At 48.4% G+C, this 23,125-nt stretch overlaps 1 protein-coding gene across 1 annotated transcript in view; it reads left to right on the forward strand.

The window, feature by feature from the left end:
• The window catches only part of PTPN21 (protein tyrosine phosphatase non-receptor type 21), a 93,798-nt gene that overhangs the window by 47,173 nt on the left and 23,500 nt on the right, over positions 1–23,125 (forward strand). Inside the window, exons 7-12 of the mRNA XM_056134022.1 lie at positions 2,650–2,737; positions 4,915–5,003; positions 5,107–5,194; positions 6,599–6,678; positions 21,707–21,767; positions 22,435–22,519. Coding sequence (XP_055989997.1) covers positions 2,650–2,737; positions 4,915–5,003; positions 5,107–5,194; positions 6,599–6,678; positions 21,707–21,767; positions 22,435–22,519 — 491 coding nt within the window. The remainder of the gene's footprint in view (positions 1–2,649; positions 2,738–4,914; positions 5,004–5,106; positions 5,195–6,598; positions 6,679–21,706; positions 21,768–22,434; positions 22,520–23,125) is intronic.

Below are 23,125 nucleotides of genomic sequence, written 5' to 3' on the forward strand. Positions count from 1 at the left end.
GAACCTGAGAACAGCGAGTGACTTCTGTGTGTCTGCAACATGCGTTGGCGTCATCCCCCAGGCCCTCTCCTGCTGCTGGCCTGTGATGAGCCACAAAGTTTCCCATTCGGAGGGCTGCTCTGAGCACTGTGACCCGGGGCAATGCCGAGAGATCACTCAGTGGGCCGGAGTGCATGCAGGAGCCTCAGGTTTGATCCACAGCACTGTGTGGCCCCCTGGAGTGCCACCAAGTTGGGGCTAATTGCCAAACATTGCCCTCCCTATCATAAACATGGCCGGTCATTGCAGTGGGCCAGTTATCCACTCTTGTGTTTTGGGTGGTAACTTACTCCTGTGTGGGTTATTTATTTTTTTGCTTTTTGGATCACACCAGTGATGCACAGGGGTTACTCCTGGCTCTGCACTCAGGAATTACTCTTGGCAGTGCTCGGGGGGGGGGGGGGGGGGGGGCATATGGGATGCTGGAAATTGAACCTGGGTTGGCCGCATGCAACCTACCCACTGTGCTATTGCTCCAGCCCCCTGTGTGAGTTATTATGATGATGCTTTGGGGCACACCTGGCTGTACTCCTGGCTCTGTGCTCAGGGGGTCATCCTGGCAGTATTCGGGGGACCATATGTGGTGCTGGGGATCCAATCTGGGTTGGCTGCCTGCCCGCTGCGCTGTGCAGTCACTCCCATCCCTGTCCTGGTTAGCACCTGACTAAGGGAATTCGTTTCCTTCCATGGTGCAGAGAGTCCAGGGGGCCCCTTCCACACCCTGCTCTCAAGTGGTGGCCCTCTCCCACCCCTTTCTGTTGTGCGGGAAGCTGTGCTGAGCCCCACTTCTGCGCCTCCACATCTGCCGAGTCTACCTTCCTCTGCTGCAGAACCCCCCCCCGTGTAGTCTGGGGGGAGAAGCCCGTGTGGGAATGGTGAGGCTTCCTCTGCCAACACGCGATGTGGCATTACCCTCCAGCCCCACTTTAAGGTAGACATTATTGGCTCTAAAAAGACTCATTAGACAGGGTAGGCGTGGATTTTTTTTTTTCTTTTTGGGTCGCATCCAGCGATGCACAGGGATTACTCCTAGCTCATGCATGCAGGAATTACTCCTGGCGGTGCTCGGGGGGACCATATGGGATGCTGGGAATCGAACCCGGGTCGGCCACGTGCAAGGCAAACGCCCTACCCGCTGTGCTATCGCTCCAGCCTCTAGGCGTGGAATTTTTAATGCCATCTAATGGTAGACTATTGCTTACTGCAACCCCCCACCCCCACATTAAAAAGAGCTCTTTGTCCTTTGTCTCCACTCATACTCATACAGTCGCTCACAAAAGATGACTCTTTTTTTTTTTTTTTTTGCTTTTTGGGTCACACCCGGCAATGCACAGGGGTCACTCCTGGCTCTGCGCTCAGGAATTACCCCTGGCGGTGCTCAGGGGACCATATGGGATGCTGGGAATTGAACCCGGGTCGGCCGCGTGCAAGGCAAATGCCCTATCCGCTGGGCTATTGCTCCAGCCCCAAAATGACTCTCTTTAAAGTACCATTTGTCTTATCGCCCCCTTCTCCTTCTCCAAGACTTACCACATCTTCTTGCTCTGCATCCAGTGAGTTCATTGCCCAGGGTTTAAAAGCCTCTCAGAAGTTTGTTAAACCCAGCCTATCTAGCTTTGTTTTCTTTCCAGAAGACCAGAAGACCCCGCAACCTGCTCTCTGCAAATGCACACACTATTCTGTTTCTTCTTCTTCTTTTTTTTTTTTTTTTTTTGCTTTTTGGGTCACACCTGGCAATGCAAACGGAATACTCCTGGCTCTGCACTCAGGAATTACTCCTGCCAGTGCTCGGGGGACCCTATGGGATGCTGGGGATCGAACTGGGGTCGGCTGCATGCAAGGCAAATGCCCTACCTGCTGTGCTATTGCTCTAGCCCCAGTTACAAAGCTTTCATGTTTGAGATTCAGCCATACAATGATTGAACGCCCATCTTCCACCGGTCACCTTTTCCACCACTGGTGTTGACACCCTGTTTAACCCCCATCCCCCCATCCCAGTTCTCATCCTGCTTCTATGGCAGACAATTTCCCCCACATTCTCCCTCTACTTTTGGGCATTATGTTTTGCCTGAATCTTCCCACCACCATTGAAGCCTGCCTCCCAGGGGCAGACGCTAGATCATTTATTTTCTATCGCTCACTTTGAATATCATGAGAGAGTTCAGTGACTGCGTGCTTCTGGGATCCTAGATTGTAGGTGGTTGGGTTCCAGAGACATCTCTGTAAGGCACTAATCCATTTGGGGATTCAGTTGTCAGCCCTTGTTTCTTGCACGTGTCATTTGGCAGTGACAGTTAAACTTAGAGTTGCCAGATACTTTGGCCAGGAAGCGGTCATTCTGCGGTTTAGAAAGAATCTTAGCTTTCTTGGGAAATGGTCAGGGGCGTGTTTGCTCCCTCGCCATATCCCTCTCACCTGCCTGCAGCCCAGGGCACTGAATCATGGAGAGCCCAGCTGTGGTACTGGCTCTCAGTAAATGCCTATGGGACACCGGGAAGCTTGGAAGGTTTATGCTGTCTTAGAGCCTAGTTGGTATGCGGTCTGTTTATTTATTTTTCTTTAGATGAATTTATTTATCCAGATATCTCACTAACCTCCTTGGGATTGCAGAGGGCTCACGGCTCCTGATGCCGAGATGCTGTACATGCAGGAAGTCGAGCGGATGGAGGGCTACGGGGAGGAGAGCTACCCGGTGAAGGTAAGTCGGGCGCGGGGGTTGCTTCCAGATTAGCACGTGATGGGGACGCTCAGCCTCTACCCCCTGTCCCCCAAGGGCTGCAGAATTCACAGCAGCAGAAAACTTGCTCCTGGCTTAAGTTTGTACTTTGAAAATGTTCTCCTTCCCTCCCCTCGCCCCTCCCCTTCCTTCTCTCCCCTCCCCTCCCCACCCCACCTCCCCTCCCCTCCCTTTTCCTTCCCTTCTCCCTCTCTTCCCCCTATCTCCTTCTCTCTTCCTTCCTTCCTTCCTTCCTTCCTTCCTTCCTTCCTTCCTTCCTTCCTTCCTTCCTTCCTTCCTTCCTTCCTTCTCTCCCTTCTCCCTTCCTTCCCTGCTATCTCCCTCCCTCCCTCCCTCCCTCCCTCCCTCCCTCCCTTCCTTCCTTCCTTCCTTCCTTCCTTCCTTCCTTCCTTCCTTTCCCTCTTTCTTTTATTTTTGTATTTGGGTCAGTGCTTACTCCTGTCTGTGCCCAGGGACCAATCCTGGCAACTCTGGGGTCCATTTAGGATACTGAGGATGGAACCCATCCGAGGTCCAGACACAGGACAAACACCCTACACACTGTGCTCTCTTTCTGCCTGCTGAAAAATTCTTCATTTTTGGTGTGTGCTGGGGGCCATCCCCCACAGTACTTGAGTACTCCTGGAAAGTCTTAGGAGACCACGAGATGCAACGGATCAAGCCTGGAGCTCCCAACTGCCAAGCATGCACCCCAGCCATTTGAGCCATTTCCCTAGCCTCGCTCTGGAATTCTCTTAACATTAAGTTCCATTAGTAGCGTGAGGAGGGGTGGGAGGGCACTTTCTGTGTTTTGTTTTATGATGCCAAGAACTGAACCCAGGCCCTCAGTTGTATGAGGCAGGCACACTGCCACTTAACCATACCATACCCCCAGCCCATTTTCTTTATTTTTTTTATAAATTTTATTTTATTTTTTAAAAGTTGTTCAAAATATTTGATTACATTTAAAATTGGGCTGGAGCGATAGCACAGCGGGTAGGGCGTTCGCCTTACAAGCGGCCAACATGGCCGACCCGAGTTCGATTCCTCCGCCCCTCTCGGAGAGCCCGGCAAGCTACCGAGAGTATTCGATATGCCAGACACAGTAACAACAAAGTCTCCAATGGAGACGTTACTGGGCCCGCTCGAGCAAATCGACGATCAACGGGAGGGCCTTTTAATATTCGAACACCAACCCCACCACCATTACATCTTCCCACCACCATATTTCGAATGTTTCTGTTCCAAACCCCAAGCCCTGCCCCCAAAGCAGAACTGAAATAATTTATTTTATATTGCTTATTATGATATAATTTCACTAAAAATGATCCAAAAAAGGTTTTCTTTGAGGAAGGTGTGTGATGATTGTTCTATTTCACTCAGGAGTCATTAAGCCCTTCTATAAGAGATTCGTAACATGTTGTTTAGAGTTGAGCCTTGTGTACTTATATCTATATCTGTATAAATATATTTCCCCTAAGATTGGTTGCTTTGTGCTTTAAACCCCATCAAATATGGTGTGCTACTCTTGGTATATTGGTGGTATAAAATATGAGATTTCCAGGAATAGATTCACTCATGGGTGAGGCTTCTCTGTCCGAGTATGTGGAAAGCAGACATGGGCATAGTGGTGGTTGAGTTCTGGAAGTTTCTGTCTGCCAGGGCTCACTCCATTGGTGCAGAGAGAGGCCTCACTAGTTTGCCCTGATCGAAACAGCCTGGCATGGGATCTGGAGGCATGTCTATGATGGATTGTTTCGTGCTCTCTTTTAAGAGGTTTATTGTTGAGTCTTTGGATCATGGCCGTTGATGAGGTTGACTGCCAAGCTGCTGGAAATAGGGAGAGTTGGGGGAAGTCACCCATTCCTGTTGAGCCTGGAGTTTTCAATCACAAATCCTGCGTACCTGGGTTTTTCTGTAGATTCACACATGGGTGTGGAGAGCTGCCGTGAGTGGTTGAGTTCCGGAGGTTTTCTGCTGACCCCTGACTGATTTTATACTCTTGTACTCTGTACCTTTCAGATTCTCCCCTTCTGCATCAATGTGCGTGTGTTCGGAAGAGCTTATGTCTGGGAGGCCAGTGTCGGGAACTGGGCCTGGTTAGTTCAGTTCCTCTGGCCATTCTCCTGAGCGTTTCTTTTTCTGTGTCCCCCACTTAGGACAGCCAAGGCAATGACATATCTGTGGGCGCCTGCCTGGAAGGGATCTTTGTGAAGCACAAGAATGGAAGGCCTCCCGCGATTTTCAGGTATTTTTCTTACCACTTCCTGTACTCTGTTGGTGGCGGGCGGGTTCTCTCTGCGAGGCAAGAGTGCTCACCACGCTCTTTTTTGCTGTCCCTTGTTCTCCAGGTGGCATGATATCGCCAACATGTCTCACAACAAGTCCTTTTTTGCACTAGAGCTGGCAAGTAAAGAAGAGACCATCCAGTTTCAAACTGTAAGTCTTTATGCAGGCCATGTATAAAAGTTAAGTGGTGTGAAATGATATTTTGGTTTATAAGACGTGACATTTTGCTGCGCTTCCTAGCTTCCTATCTGTTTGCTTAGGAAGCACTTGGTGAAAAGTAGTTGCTCAGTAAACTTGTTTGTGTTTGGAGGGGCATACCCTGTCCTGTTCAGGGGCTATTCCCGACGGAGCTCAGGAGTGACCCCTGGTGGCCTCAGGGGACCATGAGTGGTGCTGAGATTAGAATCTGGGTTGCAGTAGTTGCAGGCAAGGCAAGTACCTCAGCTTCTGGCCCCCAGCAGACTTTTTTTTTGTGTTATTGGGGTGCCTGGAGGTTACTCCTGCTTCAATACTCAGGACTCACTTCTCCCAGTGACTTGGGGGATCGTGCTGGAAGTTGAATCTGGCTTCCCACATGCAAAGCCAGTTGAGTCCCAGCAGTAAATATTTTTAAAAGTAGTGAGTCTTTGCAGAGATACCACATGATGATGATTTTGTTTGAGGCTATAAAACAGGCTGCATCTGAAATACTTCCAGAGTTAATAAGTAAAATAGCAGCAACCCAAAACTGCGCGGCTGCAATTGCGGCCGTGCGACATCATTTAATTCTTGAACCCAGCTGTAGAAAGCAAATCATTTCACAATGCTTTTTCAGCATGTCTGATTGGGGGGTGTAAACTCTAAATAATTATGGTGCATCTTTTATCGAAACAATGAATCTAGTCAAAGTAGATAGAGTGTTAACTAGAATTCATCTGCCTCACAGGCATTGGGAGGGTTGGGGGCTTATTGGGGTTCTTCGTGGTGAAAAATAAGTATTGGTAAAGGGAAATGTGTTTGATATTTGCATGACTGAGACCTAAACCTGAAAGCTTTGTAACTTTTCCCACAGTGGTTCAATAAATAAATAAATTAAAAAAAAAAAACAAAACAGGCTGCATCTGACGGTGCTCCTGGACTACTTTCAGCCTGGCGCTGGTGGGGGCGTTCACACCTGGCAATGCTCAGTGTGGGGCTTGGGATTGAACCCTGACCTTCAGCAGGCAAAGCATGCACTCCTCCCCTAAGAATTCCCCCAAGAATCTGGGTTGTTTTTTGGTTGGTTGGTTTTTGAATCACTAGCAGCTGTGCTCGGGGCTTACTCCTGGCTCTGCACGCAGGAATCACTCCTGTCAGTGCTTTGGGGACCCTATGAGATGCCAGGGATCGAACCAGTCTGGTCGTGTGCAAGGCAAGGCCCTACCTGTACTGCTGCTCCCGCACCAGAATCTTGTGTATTTAAAGGTGATGTGACAATTTGCATCACCCACATTATATCATGTCCTTAAACTCCACAGGAAAAATGTCTGGTTGCAGAAGGTCTCTTAGTTACTTTATGCATATTTTGTTTGCCAGGAAGACATGGAAACGGCCAAATATGTGTGGAGACTCTGTGTGGCACGGCACAAGTTCTACAGATTGAATCAGTGTACCCTGTAAGTACCCTGCACTTGGTACCTGCGGAGATGTTCCTTGTAGATGGTCTCATGCCGAGCTTAGCGCTTCGTCTCTAAGGGTAAATTTGACGAAAAGGCTTTATGACACAGTGCTTTTTGCGGGATATTAAAAGCTGTCATTTTTTAAAAAATTTTATTGAATCACCATGAGATACAGTTACAAAGCCTTCATGTTTGAGATTCAGTCATACAATGATCGAATACCCATCCCTCCACCAATGCACATTCTCCACACCAATGTCTCCAGTATCCCCCCACCCCCATCCCAGTCTTCCCCCTGCCTCTGTGGCAGACAATTTCCCCCATACTCTCTCTCTACTTTTGGGCATTATGTTTTGCCCAAATTTTCCCACCACCATTGAAGGTTGCCTGCCAGGGGCAGATGCTAGATAAGTTATTTTCCATTGCTCATTTTGAATGTCATGAGAGTTTGCAGCTGTGTGCTTCTGGAATCCTCCATTGTAAATGGTTGTGTTCCAGAGACATCTCTATAGGGCATTAATTTATTTGGGGATTCTCTTGGGAATCTCTGGACTAGGGCTGTCGGTGCTCTAAGATCAAAGCTGTCATTTCTTTCTTTCTTCTTTTTTTTAAAACGGTCATTTCTTTTTTTTTTTTTTTTTTTTTTTTTTTTTTTTTTTTTTTTTGGTTTTTGGGTCACACCCGGCGATGCTCAGGGGTTACTCCTGGCTCATGCACTCAGGAATTGCTCCTGGCGGTGCTCGGGGGACCATATGGGGTGCTGGGAATCGAACCTGTGTCGGTCATGTTGGCTGCGTGCAAGGCAAACGCCCTACCCGCTATGCTATCGGTCCAGCCCCAAAAACGGTCATTTCTTAATTATCATTTTGACCTTTTTTAATTATAAAAAAATATTTACTATCTGAAGTTTTCAGAGCTACAGTTCTTCAGCTTTATGTCAGCTGACTTTTGCTTATAATGGATTATTTGCTTTGTTTTATAATTTTGTACCGAGAGATCATCTTTATTTTTATTTTTTTAATTTTATTTTTATGAAGTTGTTCATGATGACTTATTACGTTCAGCTTTCCAACACCAATCCCACCACCGTTACATCTTTCCACTACCATTATTTTCAATTTTCCCGACCACCCCCAAGCCTGCCCCTATAGCAGGCCCTAAATCATTGATTTTGTATTGCTTGTTATGAATAGTTTGCTAAAATGATTTAAAAAAAAAGATTTCCTTAGAAGAAAGTGTGTGAATATTGTTCTATCTCACCCTGGAGCCATTAATTGTTTGTAGAAGAGATTTTAATGTGTTGTTATAGGTAAAGCCTTGTGTGTTAACATTTTCTTGATCGAGATAGGTTGCCTTCTACTTTACATCCCATCCAATGTGGCGTGCTACTCCTGGTGTTTCAGTGGTGTAGAGTTTGGGATGTCGTGGCCACATGCTCCAGATATTCTAAAATTGTGAATGGGGTGATACAGCTGCAGTTAAATTTTTAACTGAATGGTGACTTTGGCATCTGGAGGCATCTCTGCAGCTTGTTGATCTCTCTTGAGGTTTATGAGTCTCTGGATCATGCTGGTTAATGAGCTTATATGGCCCCAGTGGCAATTCATGGGCATGACTGCCAGACTCCCGGAAGCACAGGAAGATGGGGGCAGGTAGCCCATCTCTGACTCTTTGAGGTCCTGGAGATTTCCATCACAAAATCCACATACCTGAGTTTTTTTTTAGCAGATTTGCTCATGGATGAGGCTTATCCTATGGAGTCCGGCCACGAGTATGGTGGCAATTGGGTTATGAAGGTTTTTGGCTGCCGGGGCTCTATTTGGGTGGGTGGTGGGTTCACCTGTCCCCCTTCTGGGAATCCCCGGATGAGACTCTGCCTAGCGCAGGGTCTGGAGGCATCTCTCTGCAGCTTGTTGATCTCTTTAGATTTCTTTATGAGTGTTCCATTTCAACTTTGAATGAATTTGTTCTGTTTTGGGGGGGTTCACTCAGTGGTGCTCAGAGGCTATTCCAAGCAGAGTGTTCGGGGGCTGCACCCTGTGGTGCTTGGGGGAACCACACAGTGATAGTGATCAGAACCAGGCCTCCTGCACGCTGGGCTGGTGCTTAAAGCTCTCTCCCCTTCCCTGGATCAACTTCTAATTATAACAAGAAGACTCTAAGGTTTCTTGCAGAGCGTTACTGGAACCATTCTAGCATTTGAAAGTGGAAGAGAATGTCCTTTTGTCAGGCCACCACCACTAGCCAAGCATGTCTGGGAGTGACACCCCGTCCCCATTATCCTTGTCTTTTTCTTTTGGTTTCTGGGTCACATTGGTGGTGTGCAGGGGTGACTGCTGGCTCAGGGTTCACTTCTGGCAGGCCCAGGGGACCATATGGAATGCCAGGGATTGAACCCGGGTTGGCTATGTGCAAGGCAAACACCCTACCTGCTGTGCTATCTCTTCAGCTTCCATTTTTTTTAAAGTGTTATTTATTTTTTTAAATTCTGTTTCATCCCACCCTATCTACCTCTCTTCTTCCCATTAGAATCATAGAGGTGGTAGCATTGCCTGCCCATGTGCCTCAGAGTGGCTGAGCCGTCTGACCGTGGGAATCATACCTCATCTTTTTTTAGTTTAGTTGTGCTCGGTAGGGGGCGTGGTACCTCTAGGGTATCGCATATGCTTTTGTATGAACCACACCTGACTGTGGTGTGGCTGGAAGCTGCTTGTGAGCAAGTGGCACACTGGAGATTTGAACTCATGACCAAAGGCTTGCCGGGCAGATGCTCTAAGCCCCTGTGTTATTCCTCTGGGCCCCCAAACCAAACTCTGGATTTGCTTTTCAGAATTGATTCTGAAAAGCAACTTGAATTGATTTATGTACCTTTTTTTTTTTTTTTTTTTTGCTTCACACCTGGCAATGCACAGGGGTTCCTCCTGGCTCTGCACTCAGGAATTACTCCTGGCGGTGCTCAGGGGACTATATGGGATGCTGGGAATCGAACCTGGCGAACCCGGATTGGCCGGGTGCAAGGCCCTACCCGCTGTGCTATTGCTCCAGCCCCTGATTATGTACCTTTTTGTCTTTTTTGTTTGTTTTTTGTTTTGTTTTTGGGCTACACCTGGCAGTGCTCGGGCCTTACTTCTAGCTCTGGCTCAGAGGTCACTCCTGCCAAGCTCAGAGGACCATATGGGGTGCCAGGGATTAAACCTGGCCAGCCATGTACAAGGTACATGTCCCACTGGCTGTAGTATCATTTCAGCCCAGGATCGTGCACTTTTGATGTTGCTCTTCCTGTCCCCAAACCTGCTTTGACCTCACTTTTTTCCACTTTGACAACTGACAGCGCCATAGCCACCCAGGGGCCGGGGCCTAGCACCTACAAGTCACACTCACTCTCTGGTGCGGTTCCTTAGCAAGCTCTACCGGCTCTGCCTTCAAAAGACATCTGCGCTCTGGGGCCTGGGTGAGAGCTCAGGCCTGGCCCATGTGTGGCTCTGAGTTTGGTTCCTGACACTACCCGGCCCCAGCATCACTAGGTGTGCTCTGGGTGGGGCATGTGGCATCACCAGGGAAGGACCCCTGAATCCCCAGCTCCATGGGGTATGGCTCATGTTTGAAAAAACATGCACATACCTGAAATTTGGCCATTTTTACCACTGCCGCTGCTAGCAGCTTGCTTCCTTCTGCAGGACTTCCTTCCTTCCTTCCTCCCTCCCTCCCTCCCTCCCTCCCTCCCTCCCTCCCTCCCTCCCTCCCTCCCTTTTTCCCCTCCTTCCCTGTTTCCCTCCTTCCTTCTTTCCCTCCCTCCCCCTTATTTTTCATGCTGATTTTTGGGCTACAGCGAGCAGTGCTTAGGACATACTCCTAGCTCTGTGCTCAGGGCTTACTCCTGGAGGGGCTCAGGGGACCATATTGGATGTTCTTTTCTCCAACCCTAAGCTGCTGGAGTTTCTACCTGGAAGGACCTGTGACCTCTGGCTCCGCCCACCCTTGGGCCTCCTGTTTGTCATCGCCTTCCTGTGTGCCGATCACTTCCCCTGAGTGAGCCAGAGTGGTCTGGGCTGAACCTGCTGTGGCCCTGCCTCCCGCATTCCAACTACTGAAAACAACTGAGAGCCACCTGGAGGAGGAAGGACAGGGCTGCGATCTTGCGATCGATCTTGCTTCCTGGCCCTCCCTGCTCCATCCCTGCCCATGTCTGCTGGTCTTGGCTGCATCCCACAGGGACCTCTGCTGGCCCCGTTCTTCTCTCCTCTCTGCCCCGGCCCTGTTCCCTCTCATCTGTCCCCTCGGCTATCTGGTCATCCCCAGGGCACACTGGCTGACACCCTGGGCATCCCCATCAGCTTTTTGCTTGAGATCAGACTCCTTCATCCCTTGTTGAGTGTTGGTTCATGTGCAGCCCCTCACCCCCACCCTTCCCGAGGGGAGCTCCCCACCTGTGTGGGGGACAGACAGACTCCTGTCTCTCTTTTTTTAAAAAAATTATTTATTTATTTATTTACTTTTTTAATTGAATCACCGTGAGATACAGTTGCAAGCTTTTATGTTTGCGTTTCACTCATACAATGATCAAATACCCATCCCTCCACCAGTGCACATTCTCCACCACCAGTGTCCCCAGTATCCCCCCTTTCCAACCCTTCCCTGCCTCTAGGGCAGACAACTTCCCGCATACTCTCTCTCTACTTTTGGGCATTATGGTTTGCAATACAGATACCGAGAGGCTGTCACATTTGGTCCTATATCTACTTTCAGCACACATCTCCCATCCCGAGCGATCCCTCCAACCATCATTGACGTAGTGATCCCTTCTCTTATCAGCTGCCTCCTCCCCCAGCTCATGAGGCAGACTTCCAACTATAGACTCCTGTCTCCTTATTGGGGGCCACACCCAGCCGTGACCAGGGATCACTCCTGAACGGGTGTCGGGGGACCATATATGGTGCCAGCAATAGAACCCAGTCAGCCATCTGCAAGGCAAGTGCCTTGCCTGCTGTTTCTCTCTTTGCCCCCTACTCCTTTCTTTGCATTTTTTTGACGGGGTGTGGAGACCTTCCTAGCAGTGTGGAGTTTCTAGGGGTACACCCGGGGATTGAACCCAGGGCCCTGTGTGGGCCAGGCATGCGCTCTGACTTTTTGGACCCTCTCCCTGGGCCTTGCCTGTTTCCTGAGTCCATTTATTCCTGAGCTGAGGAAGGGAACCCAGAGAACCCCAGCCAGGGCACCCACCCAGGCCCCCCGTGGCAGGACAGCTCTCCAGCAAGCCTACGTCTAAATGGTGATTGGTTTTGCTCCAGCCCCACCACCTGTGACAGACTGTCCTCACTCCTGTGGCCACTGGTGGCCACCCGCCCTTTGCCTCACTTGCCCATCTCTTGGATGGGTGAGACCCTCGCACATCTCTCGTTATTAATTGGACTCACGGTCCAAACTAAACCATTCTTCTCCCCTGCCCCTTTCCGAGTTACGGCCGACCTTGACCCTGGCTCCCAGAATTCATGGATCCTCCCTTTGCTAATGCCCATCAAGGCCCCAGGCTTGGCTGGGAAGTCACACACTCTCAGCCCTCTCACAAGGCAGTGGCTCGTGAGCTGGGGGGGAAAGGGAGCTGGGATAGAGAAGGGATCACTAAGTCAGTGATGATTGGAGGACTCGCTCGGGATGGGAGATGTGGGCTTGAAAGTAGACTATGGACCAAACATCATGGCCGCTTAGTACCTGTATTGCAAACCATAACACCCAAAAGGAGAGAGAGAGAGTAAAAGGGAATGTGCCTGCCACAGAGGCAGGGACTAGGAAGGGGTAGGGGTGGCGGGAGGGATACTGGGAACATTGGTGGTGGAGAATGGGCACGGTGGAGGGATGGGTACTCGGTCATTGTATGACTGAAATGTAATCACGCAAGTTTGTAAGTCAGTAACTGTATCTCACAGTGATTCATTAAAATAATAATAATAAAAAAGAGGCAGTGGGAACCAGCCGCCCTGCACCCCATTGCACTGAGTTTTCTTCGCCCTCACTCCTTCAAAGTGTCGTTCCCCCTTCCTCCCCCTGTGGTTCTCTTCTCTGGACAAATGCTCTGTGTGCAGTGTGATGCTGAGAACGTGGCGCTCCTTCAGATGTGGCGTGATTCGTATGGGGAAGGGATTAATGAGAGCCTAAAGAAGCGATCATATTTAAAATACAGGGTTTCTTCATGGGCCAGAGAGATAGGATAGCAGGTAGGGTCCTTGCCTTGCACACAGCCAACCTGGGTTCAATCCCCTGCATCCCATATATAACCCTGAGCACCACCAGAGGTGACTTCTGAGTGGAAAGCCAGGAGTAACCCTTGAGAATTGCTGGGTGAGGCCCCAAAACTGAAAATATAAATAAAATTCAATGCTTCTTTAAAAGCGAGATTCTAATATTCAGTATCTGAGTGTTAATCTTGAATTCTGGAAAACAGCAGTGTTGTTATTCTTTTTTTCTGGCAGCTAAATAAACAAATAATGGATTTTAAAAAAAAGAGAAGGTGTTGGGGGGGTATATTGGGGTTCTTGGTGGTGAAATGTGAGTACTGGTGAAGGGAAAGGTGTTTGATCATTGTATGACCGAGACTTAAACCTGAAAGCTTAGTAACTTTTCCCACAGTGATTTAATAAATAAATATAAGACGAAAAAAAACAAAAAGAGAGAAGGTGTTAAGGAGAGGGGGGAAGGGGGGGAGAAGGAGAAGAGAGAGTGAGAGGGAGGGAAGGAGAGAGGGAGAGTGTGGAGGGAAGGGAGGGAGAAAGAGAGGGTCGCCCCTCATTTTCTTGTAAGAATATCTGGAAGATGCCTGGTCCTCAAAGATTTGTGGGGAGCTGGGTGTGGGGGTCGTGTCAAGTAGGAAGGAGGACAGCCCATTCGCCCGTCATCAATGGGGACAGTGGGACTGGAGTGATAGTTAAGTGGGTGCGGCACTGGCCTTGTGCCTGCTGACCTGGGTTCGATCCCTGATTCTGCAGAGCGTCCCCTGTGCCCTGCCTGGGAGTGAGCCCCAGGTGCAGAGCCAGCCTTGCGCACCTCTGGGTGTGTCCCGACAAACAGAACACAAACAAAAAGAAGCAGGTGCTAGAAGGACACGTCCTTGAGGAAAAAGTCTGTGAAGAAAGTGCTGTTCTGGCACCATGCGGCAGGTGTGGCGTCAGAATCCACGTGGAACCTTCACCCGGCCGTCCTTTAGGGCTCTGCTCTTCCTTCCTGCCCATCCCCAGCCTGGTGTTTTATCTTTGGTTTGTTTGACTCACAGTGATCAGTGCTGGGGGTTACTCCCTGCAATATGCATTTAAAAAATATATTTATTTTGCTTTTTGGGTCACACCCGGTGATGCTCAAGGGTTCTTCCTGGCTCACGCACTCAGGAATTACTCCTGTTGGTGCTCAGAGGACCATATGGGATGCTGGGAATCGAACCCGGGTCAGCCGTGTGCAAGGCAAACGCCCTAGTCGCTGTACTATCAGTCCAGCTCCCCCCAAATATATTTCTTATAACATGATTTACCAAGACGTTTATGACAGTTGTTTCAGGCACTGTGTGTCCCAACAGCAGTCCTGTCATCAGCGTGACCGTCCTTCCACCAGTGTAACAATAATTACACATATATTTTTTTTAAATTTTTTTTTTTTATTTTTCACTTTTTGGGCCACATCAGGCCATGCCTACAGAGGTTACTCCTGGCTAATGCACTTAGGAATCACTCCCAGTTTCCTGTTCACCACCCCAGCTTGCTCCCTTCTCAGGCACAAACAGATTGACTTTGTACTGTTTGTCATAGCACAATGGCGAATGGAATGATCAGAACTTAGACCCATAGCAGTCAATTTGTGGGGCTGGAGCGATAGCATAGCGGGTAGGGCATTTGCCTTGCATGCGGCCGACCTGGGTTTGATTCCTAGCATCCCATATGGTCCCCTGAGCAGCGCCAGGAGTGATTCCTAAGTGCATAAGCCAGGAGTAACCTCTGTAGGCATGGCTTGGTGTGGCCCAAAAAGTAAAAAGACAAAAACAAAACAGAACAAAACAAAAAAACAATTTGTAATTTTTGTTACACCTCACACGGATGTAACTGAAGTGGTTGTCAAGAGGATTTCCTGGGCTGGTTGGTGCTAGCTGAGCCTTCTGTGGGACTGTTTTAGGGGGATTCTCTGCTACTTTCCCATCAGACTTGTTGTGATCCGACTAAGCCCACAGTGCTGTGGAATATAGAGGAGTCGCTGTGGAGACGCTTCAGATCTGGAATGGTTTGGTGGCATGGTGGTGTGATGAGGTGCCATCCTGAAATGGGCCTTGGAGAATGCTGGGTGTGGCTGCCGGCTGCTGTGTCTTCAGGCAGGAGGGGGAATCCACCCACCCTCATTCCCAGAAGACCTCCAAGTTCTCGGCCCGGACACGTTTACCTGGGAGGACTTGGCAGTGACTTATTTCTTTTCAAGAGTAGTTGTGAAATGGGCCCGTTTCTCTGCCGGCAAGCACAGTGCTTGGGGTGATGTATAGGGGTTGCTCCTGATGGTACCAGGGGGAGCATGTGTGCCAGGGATCAAACCCAGCCCCTCACTGCAGAGCATGCACCCCTCAGTGGAGGGGCTTCAGAAGTACCAAGAGTAGGGAGGAACACCCTGTTTCCTCTGCGTGCCCAGTCTGGGGATGGGGTGCATCAGTGTGTGTGTGTGTGTGTGTGCCTCCTGCTGGCCAGAGTCAGTAGTGCTGCTAGTCTAGGAACATTTGTCTGCAATTTCTGGGCTACCTGCTTTCCCATCCAAGTGTGACATTATTGTTTTACTTATTTATTTTTGTTTTCGTTTTTGGTGCTGGTGCTCAGAGTTTAATTCAGGCTCAGTGCTCAGGGATCTCTTCTGGTAGGGCTTGAGGGACCATATGTGGTGCTGGGGTTGAACCCAGGTTGGCCACATGCAAGGCAAGTGCCCTACCCAGTGGATTATAACTCCAGCCCCTGACTGTGAAGTAAAAGTTAAAAATCTTTAGTCCAGTAAAGACTTAAAAAAAAGTTTTTAGATTGAAGCATGTTCTGAGATTCAGGCAGTAGATCAACACTCTGTCGAAATTGGTTTCGTAGGTGTAAAAGTCTTTTTCATAAATTTAAGAATATTGATTTTTATTGAGACATCTTTTCCTCGGTTCATTTTTTTCTCCTGGAAAATAACGGTGAGCCAGTTGTTTATTTTGAATAAATCATATAATGGAATCCTTTTCCAATCAATATTGGATGGTGGTTTAATGCCTTTTGTTTTGAGAAGTTTTGGCAAGTCACTTAGTGTTAACAATTTAAAAGTTCAGAGGGCGGATGGGGAGAGTGCATTGGGCTGGAACTCAGACTTTGCACACAGGACCGGATTCCATCCTGCTAGGGGTGGCCCCCAATCCGAACCCCCCCTCCCCTCCAAAAAAAATCAGAGAGAAGAGGAATTACTGTTTATGATAAATGACCCAGTTTTTGAAATAAAACCTTTGTTCCATTGTTGGTTACTGACCATATAAACAAACCCACACTAATGTGATCCCCCAGATGCAAATATTACTTATATCAGCATCAGAAAACTTTGAATATTATTTGTGGAAGTGTTTGCTATGTTTGATGGATTATTGTCCACATTTTGTTTTGAATTAACTCTGTATATCAGTACACGATTAAAGTCCATTTTGTGATTCGTGGGTAATCATGGTTGATGACCAATTAATTCTGTGGAGAACTGATACGTTTCTTTTTTTTTTTTTAAATTTTTATTAGTGAAATACCGTGAGGTATAGTTGTAGACTTACAAATTTTTATGCTTGGATTTCAGTCATACAATGATCGAGTACCCATCCCTCCACCAGTGCCTCCCCATTCTCCACCACCACGGATCCCAGTATCCCTCCTACCCCCCAATCCCCCCTTATCCCACCCTGCCTCTAAGGTAGGGCATTCCCTTTTGTTCTCTCTCTCCTTTTGGGTGCTGTAAGAAATGATACCTTTCACTGGGAAGGTATCACTCCAGGTGAAGCAAATGAATCCATAGCTTTCAATGAGAGCCCGGCAAGCTACCGAGAGTATTCGATATGCCAGACACAGTAACAACAAAGTCTCCAATGGAGACGTTACTGGGCCCGCTCGAGCAAATCGACGATCAACGGGAGGGCCTTTACCTTTAGGGCTGGAGCGATAGCACAGCTTTATGGAAAACTGCATTTAACGTTGCTCCTTTTGTCAAGTTGGAGGTGCCCAGTTCAGTTCATGGCTCACTCCTAGCTCTGTGCTCAGGGTTGCTCCTGCTGGTGCTCAGGTATTCCTGGGGTAGAACCTGGGTCTGCCATGTGCACGGCAGGCCCCTCCCTGCTGTTATAGTCCCCAGAAACCTAGTATTTTATTTTAAAACTTGCAACGTAGACTGTTTATCTGTAATGAATATCGCAATGATTCTGATATGTCAGTAGACATGTACTCGTGGTCTGGGGTGGGTAAAACTCAAGTGCGATGAACATTAAAACCACAGGCCTGAAGTGGTCACCCCTGACCTGTTAGGTGACATCTGCACCCCAATAAAGAACTTGATGTCAAGGTCATTCATTTGTAATCTGATGGTGATTGGATGGTTTTATGTCCTGTGTGCCTCATGTGACCTCATACTATATATAGAATTCACAGACCCCCCCTGGTCTTGGTTTTCCTCTCATTCCCTTCAAACAAGGTACATTTGGATCCAGGCTTCTTAAACTTTCTACCTCTGACCCTTTTCACCTGAGAATTTTCCATGTGATGCCATAAAATACAGGTGTGTGGAGTAGGCATGCAAATCAAACACTGTAAATAAAGAAGCTTATTTATCTTTACTTTGGGGGCTGGAGTGATAGCACAGCGGGTAGGGCATTTGCCTTGCACGCAGCCAACCCTGTTTCGATTCCTCGGTCCCTCTCAGAGAGCCTGGCAAGCTACCGAGAGTATCCCACCCGCATGGCAGAGCCTGGCAAGCTACCTGTGGCGTCTTCAATACACCAAAAACAGTAACAATAAGTCTCACAGTGGAGACGTTACTGGTGTCCGCTTGAGCAAATCGATGAACAACAGGACTACAGTGCTACTTTGAGGGCCATGCCTGACAGTGTCTAAGGTCTTGTCCTGGCAGTGCCTGAGGGACTGAACCGAGGAGTGCTAGGGATTGAACACAGGTCTTCTGCATGTGGAGTATGTGCTCCAACCCTCTGAACTACCTTTCCAGCCACCAGACATTGAGTTTATTTATTTATTTATTTATTTGCTTTTTGGGTCACACCCAGCAACGCACAGGGGTTACTCCTGGCTCTGCACTCAGGAATTACCCCTGGCGGTGCTCAGGGGACCATATGGGATGCTGGGAATCGAACCTGGGTCGACCGCGTGCAAGGCAAATGCCCTACCCGCTAAGCTATCGTTCCAGCCCCCAGACATTGACTTTAAAAAAAAAAAACTTTTAGAAACGTTATGTGACCTGTTCTGGGGTTATGACCCACAGCAGAAGAAGTTAGGTTTTAGGGGCCGAGAGCCCAGGTTCAGTCTCCAAAGCACCAAGCCGGAGCACTCTGGAGCATTGCCAGGGATGGCCCAGAACCAAGGAAAAGAAGAAAAACAAGCCGCACTGTAGGTACCAGAGTCCGCGTCTGGGGTGGTACAGGGAAGTGTTTGGGCTTGGGGCTCCCCCTGGTGGCGCTCAGGGGCTACTCCCGGGTCTGTGCTTGAGGGTTGCTCATGGTGGTTTTCCCTGGGGCCTGTGCCTTGCTGGGGATAGAGCCAGTGTTGGCTGCAAATAAGGCAAGCACCTTACCCCTGGGCAACCTCAGCGGCACCCACGTCTTTCAAGTGGAAGATGGGGCAGAAAAAGAGCTCAATTTGCTGTGTGAGCTTTGCAAGGAGGTCCAGGTTTGTTATTGTTCCCCAGCACTGCACGGTCAGCACCGCTGGGAGTGATCCCTAAACAGAGGATGGAGAGTGACTTCTGAGTACTTCTGGCTGAGCCTCCACGCCCCACCATTTGTCAAAAAGAAAGAAAGAAAAAAAGAAAGAAAGAAAGAAATGTTAAGGGACAGAGAACAAAATAGTTTAGAGTATAGGGCTTTGGGGGGGGGGTTTGGTCACACCCAGCAATGCACAGGGGTTACTCCTGTCTCTGCGCTCAGGAATTACTCCTGGCGGTGTTCAGGGGACCATATGGGAAGCTGGGAATCGAACCTGAGTCGGCCGTGTGCAAGGCAAACACCCTACTGCTGTACTATCGCTTCAGCCCCTCAAAAGTATAGGGGCGAAGGTGCATGTGCGACATTGTCCTTCGGCATCACATGGTCCCCTGGGGGCAGCCCCAGAGACTCCTGCCAGGTTTGGCCAGGCCTTCCCGCACCTGGGGTCCAAGCAGCACTGTATCTAGCAAGTACTAGAGAACGGCAGCGCCATCCTGCCTGTCTCATGAGGACACGGGGACAATGGGAGCCTTCCTCTTGGCTTGGCTTCGGCATGAGATGCCATAGTGCCCAAGAAAGTTTCTTCCCTCCAGAACTGGGGGTGCAGAGTCCTCCTGCCTCTGTCCATCTCCACCAGAGAGGAGGAGAGAGGAAAGATCCTCTTCCACCTTGGAGTGGGGAAAGGAGAGTGTGGGGTCCCCCGCAGTTTGGAAGCCAAGGATGAGACAGAGCGCATTGCAGACCTTCTATGGGCAGGGGGGAACCGGGGTTTTGGGGTGCAGCCAGTGCTTGGGGGACCCTATGGGATGCTGGGGATCGAACCTGGGTCAGCCACGAGCAAGGCAAATGCCCTACCCACTGTGCTATCGCTCCAGCCCCTCAGAGTCTACTCTTGTCTCTGCAATCAGGGATCACTCCTGGGGGTGTCCAGGGGAACCCCATGGGGTGCTGGGAATCAAACCTGTGTCAGCCACATGTAGGGCCAAGTGCCCTACCCGCTGGACTATCACTTCAGCCCAGGAAGCTGCAGTTTTATTCTTGCTGCTGGCTGGGCACATCTGCCATGTTGGAAGAGCCTGTCAAGAACCCTTTCTTTCTAGTCCTGCTTTGATCTGATTTATTTATTTTGGTGGGATGGAGTGATAACACAGCAGTACGGCGTTTGCCTTGTGTGTAGCCAGCCCGGCCAAGCCGGGTTCGATTCCTCCTCCCCTCTCAGAGAGCCTGGCAATCTACGAGAGTATCTCGCCCGCATGGCAAAGCATGGCAAGCTACCCATGGCGTATTCGATATGCCAAACACAGTAATACCAAGTCTCAAAATGGAGATGTTACTGGGCCCGCTCGAGCAAATAGATGAACCATGGGAGGACAGTATTTGACAGTGTTTTTTTATTTTGGCAGTGCTTGTGCTCGGCACAGGGTGATCTGCGGAGGGCCATCCCCAGCCCATTTCTAGATTTTGAATTTACAGTGAAAGGCAGCTTCTTCAGACAGTCTTTGATAGACTGAGTAGAAACCTCAAAGTTTGCTTATACCTCACCCTTACAGCAGGGAGGAAATGAAGGCAAAAATGTCAAGGCTGTTAAATGTGGCGTCTTCCTATTCACAACACCAGTGTCAACAAAGACATTGATATGTAGTTCAGCAGCGTTTCAAGACAGTTCGGACACACCATCCATGTGGGTTTCACTGAAAGGACCTCACTTAGGGTCCTGAGGTGGTATGGCAGAAATTTGGGGGTTGGTAGGTTTGAATGCCTTGCACAGCTGTTGAGCTAGTCCTGAAAATACAGATTCTTCCCTTGTCCAGTTATTTTCTTTGAGATATTCTGGTTTACAGCAGCACTCCCATTATTACCTTGTTTTTTCTGTGCTATGACACCATCCTCATATCAGAGTTTTAACCCTCCACCCTCCATAGTCTCCCAAGGTTCCTTCCCCACCCCGGCCCCTTCGAGCCCCAGTTGGATGTGGGGAGAAGAGGACTCTCTTTCATTGTTGGTAGGAATGATGACTGGCCCAGCCTTTTAGGAAAATAATATGCATAGTCCTTAAAAAACTAGAAATTGCACTTCTGTATGACCTTGCAATACCACTTCTGGGAACATAACCTGAGGGTGCAAAAAAGCACAGTAGAAATGACATCTGCACCTGTATGTTCATTGCAGCACTGTTCACAATAGCCTGAGAACAGACGACTTGCTAAAAAAACTTTGGTACATCTACGCAGTGGAATACTATGCAGCTGTTAGGAAAGATGAAGTCATGAAATTTGCTTGATGGTCATGGAGAGTATCATGCTAAATGAAATGAGTCAGAAAGAGAGGGGCAGACAGAGAATGACTGTACTCATTTGTGGAATATAAAACAACATAATATGAGACTACCACCTAAGGACAGTAGAGACAGGGCCAGGAATATCATGAATATTGCTCCACAGTTGGAATCCTGCCTCACGAGCTATGGGAGAAGGCAGCTGGAATTGAGAAGGGATCACTAAAGTCAATGATGGTTGGAGGAATTGTTCGGGATGGGAGATGTGTACTGAAAGTAGATAAAGGACAAAATGTGGTGACCTCTTGGTATCTGTATTGCAAACCGTAATACCCTAAAGTAGAGAGAGGGATGGGGGAAATTGTTTGCCATAGAGGCGTGGGGGTGGGTGGGTGGGTGGGAAGGGGAAGTATACTGGGGATATTGGTGGCGGAAAATGTGCAGTGGTGGAGGGACGAGTGTTTGATTATTGTATGAGTGAAACTCAAACATGAAAGCTTTGTAACTGTGTCTCACAATGATTCCATAAAGAAAAGAATAAATTAGTGATAAAAGAAAAAAGGAATTACTCCTGGCAATGCTCGGGGGACCATATGGGATGCTGGGGACCATATGGGATGCCAGGAATCGAACTGGGTCTGCTGCGTGCAAGGCAAGTGATGATGGTACAGCAGGTGATAGTACTGCTGTACTGTCACTCTGGCTCCTGTTATCTTAGGTTGCGAAGACTTATTGATTTAGCAAATTGCAGGTATATAAGGGAATGTGTGTGCATATCTGCCTTCTCAGAACTGTGTCTGTTCTTCCAGGCAAACTCAGACTGTCACACTGAACCTCATTAGGAGGAGATCATCTTCCAGGATGTCTCTGGTAAGAATGAAGGAAAAAAAAAAGTCATCATCTTTATTTTTTTCCTCACTGTCTCTAATGCCTTCTTCCTCCAGACAAGATGCTTTCGATGGTGTTAAATTTTCTGTGACACCAACTTGGACTGGTAGATTTTCTTTCAATCAAAGAAACGGTGATTTTTTTCCCCCTTATTTTAGTCCAACTAGTTATTGGATAATGACAGTATCCATTATGTTACGTACACCTTTAAATACTATGCCCAACCTAATATTGAAAATTTTCATGATTAGGTAAGACTAATAAAAAGTTGATATCGAATATATGCTAGATTATTTTCCAGAGCAACACAAATTGAATGTTTAAAATACTCAATGATGTTGCCTAATCAGATTAAATAGTTCCATCTAGATTTCTTATTCAAATGTTTATATGCGATTCAGGAAGTTTGAGCTCATTCCTTTTGCTCTTAATTTTCTAGCTGGAGTTTGTTTTCTTGTGTTGTCTGATGTCCGATATCGGTGTCCAGGGTTTGGCACGGTCAGTGCCATACAGTGTATGCCTCTAGGTCTCCCTATAAGAGACTAAACTCCTGTTCAGGTGTTTTGTGAAAATGAAGAAAGCATCAGGGGCTGACTGGATGTTCATTACCGACGGTCCCGTGTAACCCCGTTTCCACTCTCTGTCCTAGCCTAAACCCCAGTCCTACGTGATGCCTCCCCCACCCCAACTGCATTATAACGGACACTATACGGAACCGTACACATCTTCCCAAGGTAACGTATGCCGTCGCTGAAACAACTTGCAAAAGTGTTTGGACATCTTATATAACATACAGAGTGGTTGTCACCAGTTTGCCTCTGGTAGATTCGCAGAGGAAACAGCCCGGAGTCATTCATTTTCTTAGGCAGGTGTCGAAACTCTGGTGTTGCTTCTATGACATGGGACCTGGACCCTGGAAGCTCCTTCCGGCTGGCAGCTGGGCCCTGTTAATATGGCCCCACTATGTGCGTGAGCTCCCTTGCTTGGTACATGTCCCAGGCCCCTTGGTTCTTTTCTTTGCTTCGGCTAAAACATTTCATTTAAATCTTATTTTATTTCTTTTTTCCCCCCCTTTATTTTTATCTACTTTTGCTTTTTGGGTCACACCCAGCAATGCACAGGGGTTACTCCTGGCTTTGCAGTAAGGAATTACTCCTCGCGGTACTCGGGGAACCACATGGGATGCTGGGAATTGAACCCAGGTCAGCTGCTTGCAAGGCAAATGCCCTATTTGCTGTACTGTTGCTCCAGCCCCCTTTTACCTCCTTTAAATGTTATTTGAAGATGTTCTTATTTCAGAGGTTTTGGGGACCACACCAGCAGTACTCAGGGGTCACTCC

Source organism: Sorex fumeus, unplaced genomic scaffold (assembly GCF_029834395.1).
Source record: "Sorex fumeus unplaced genomic scaffold, SorFum_2.1 ptg000098l, whole genome shotgun sequence".
Taxonomy (NCBI): Eukaryota; Metazoa; Chordata; class Mammalia; order Eulipotyphla; family Soricidae; genus Sorex; species Sorex fumeus.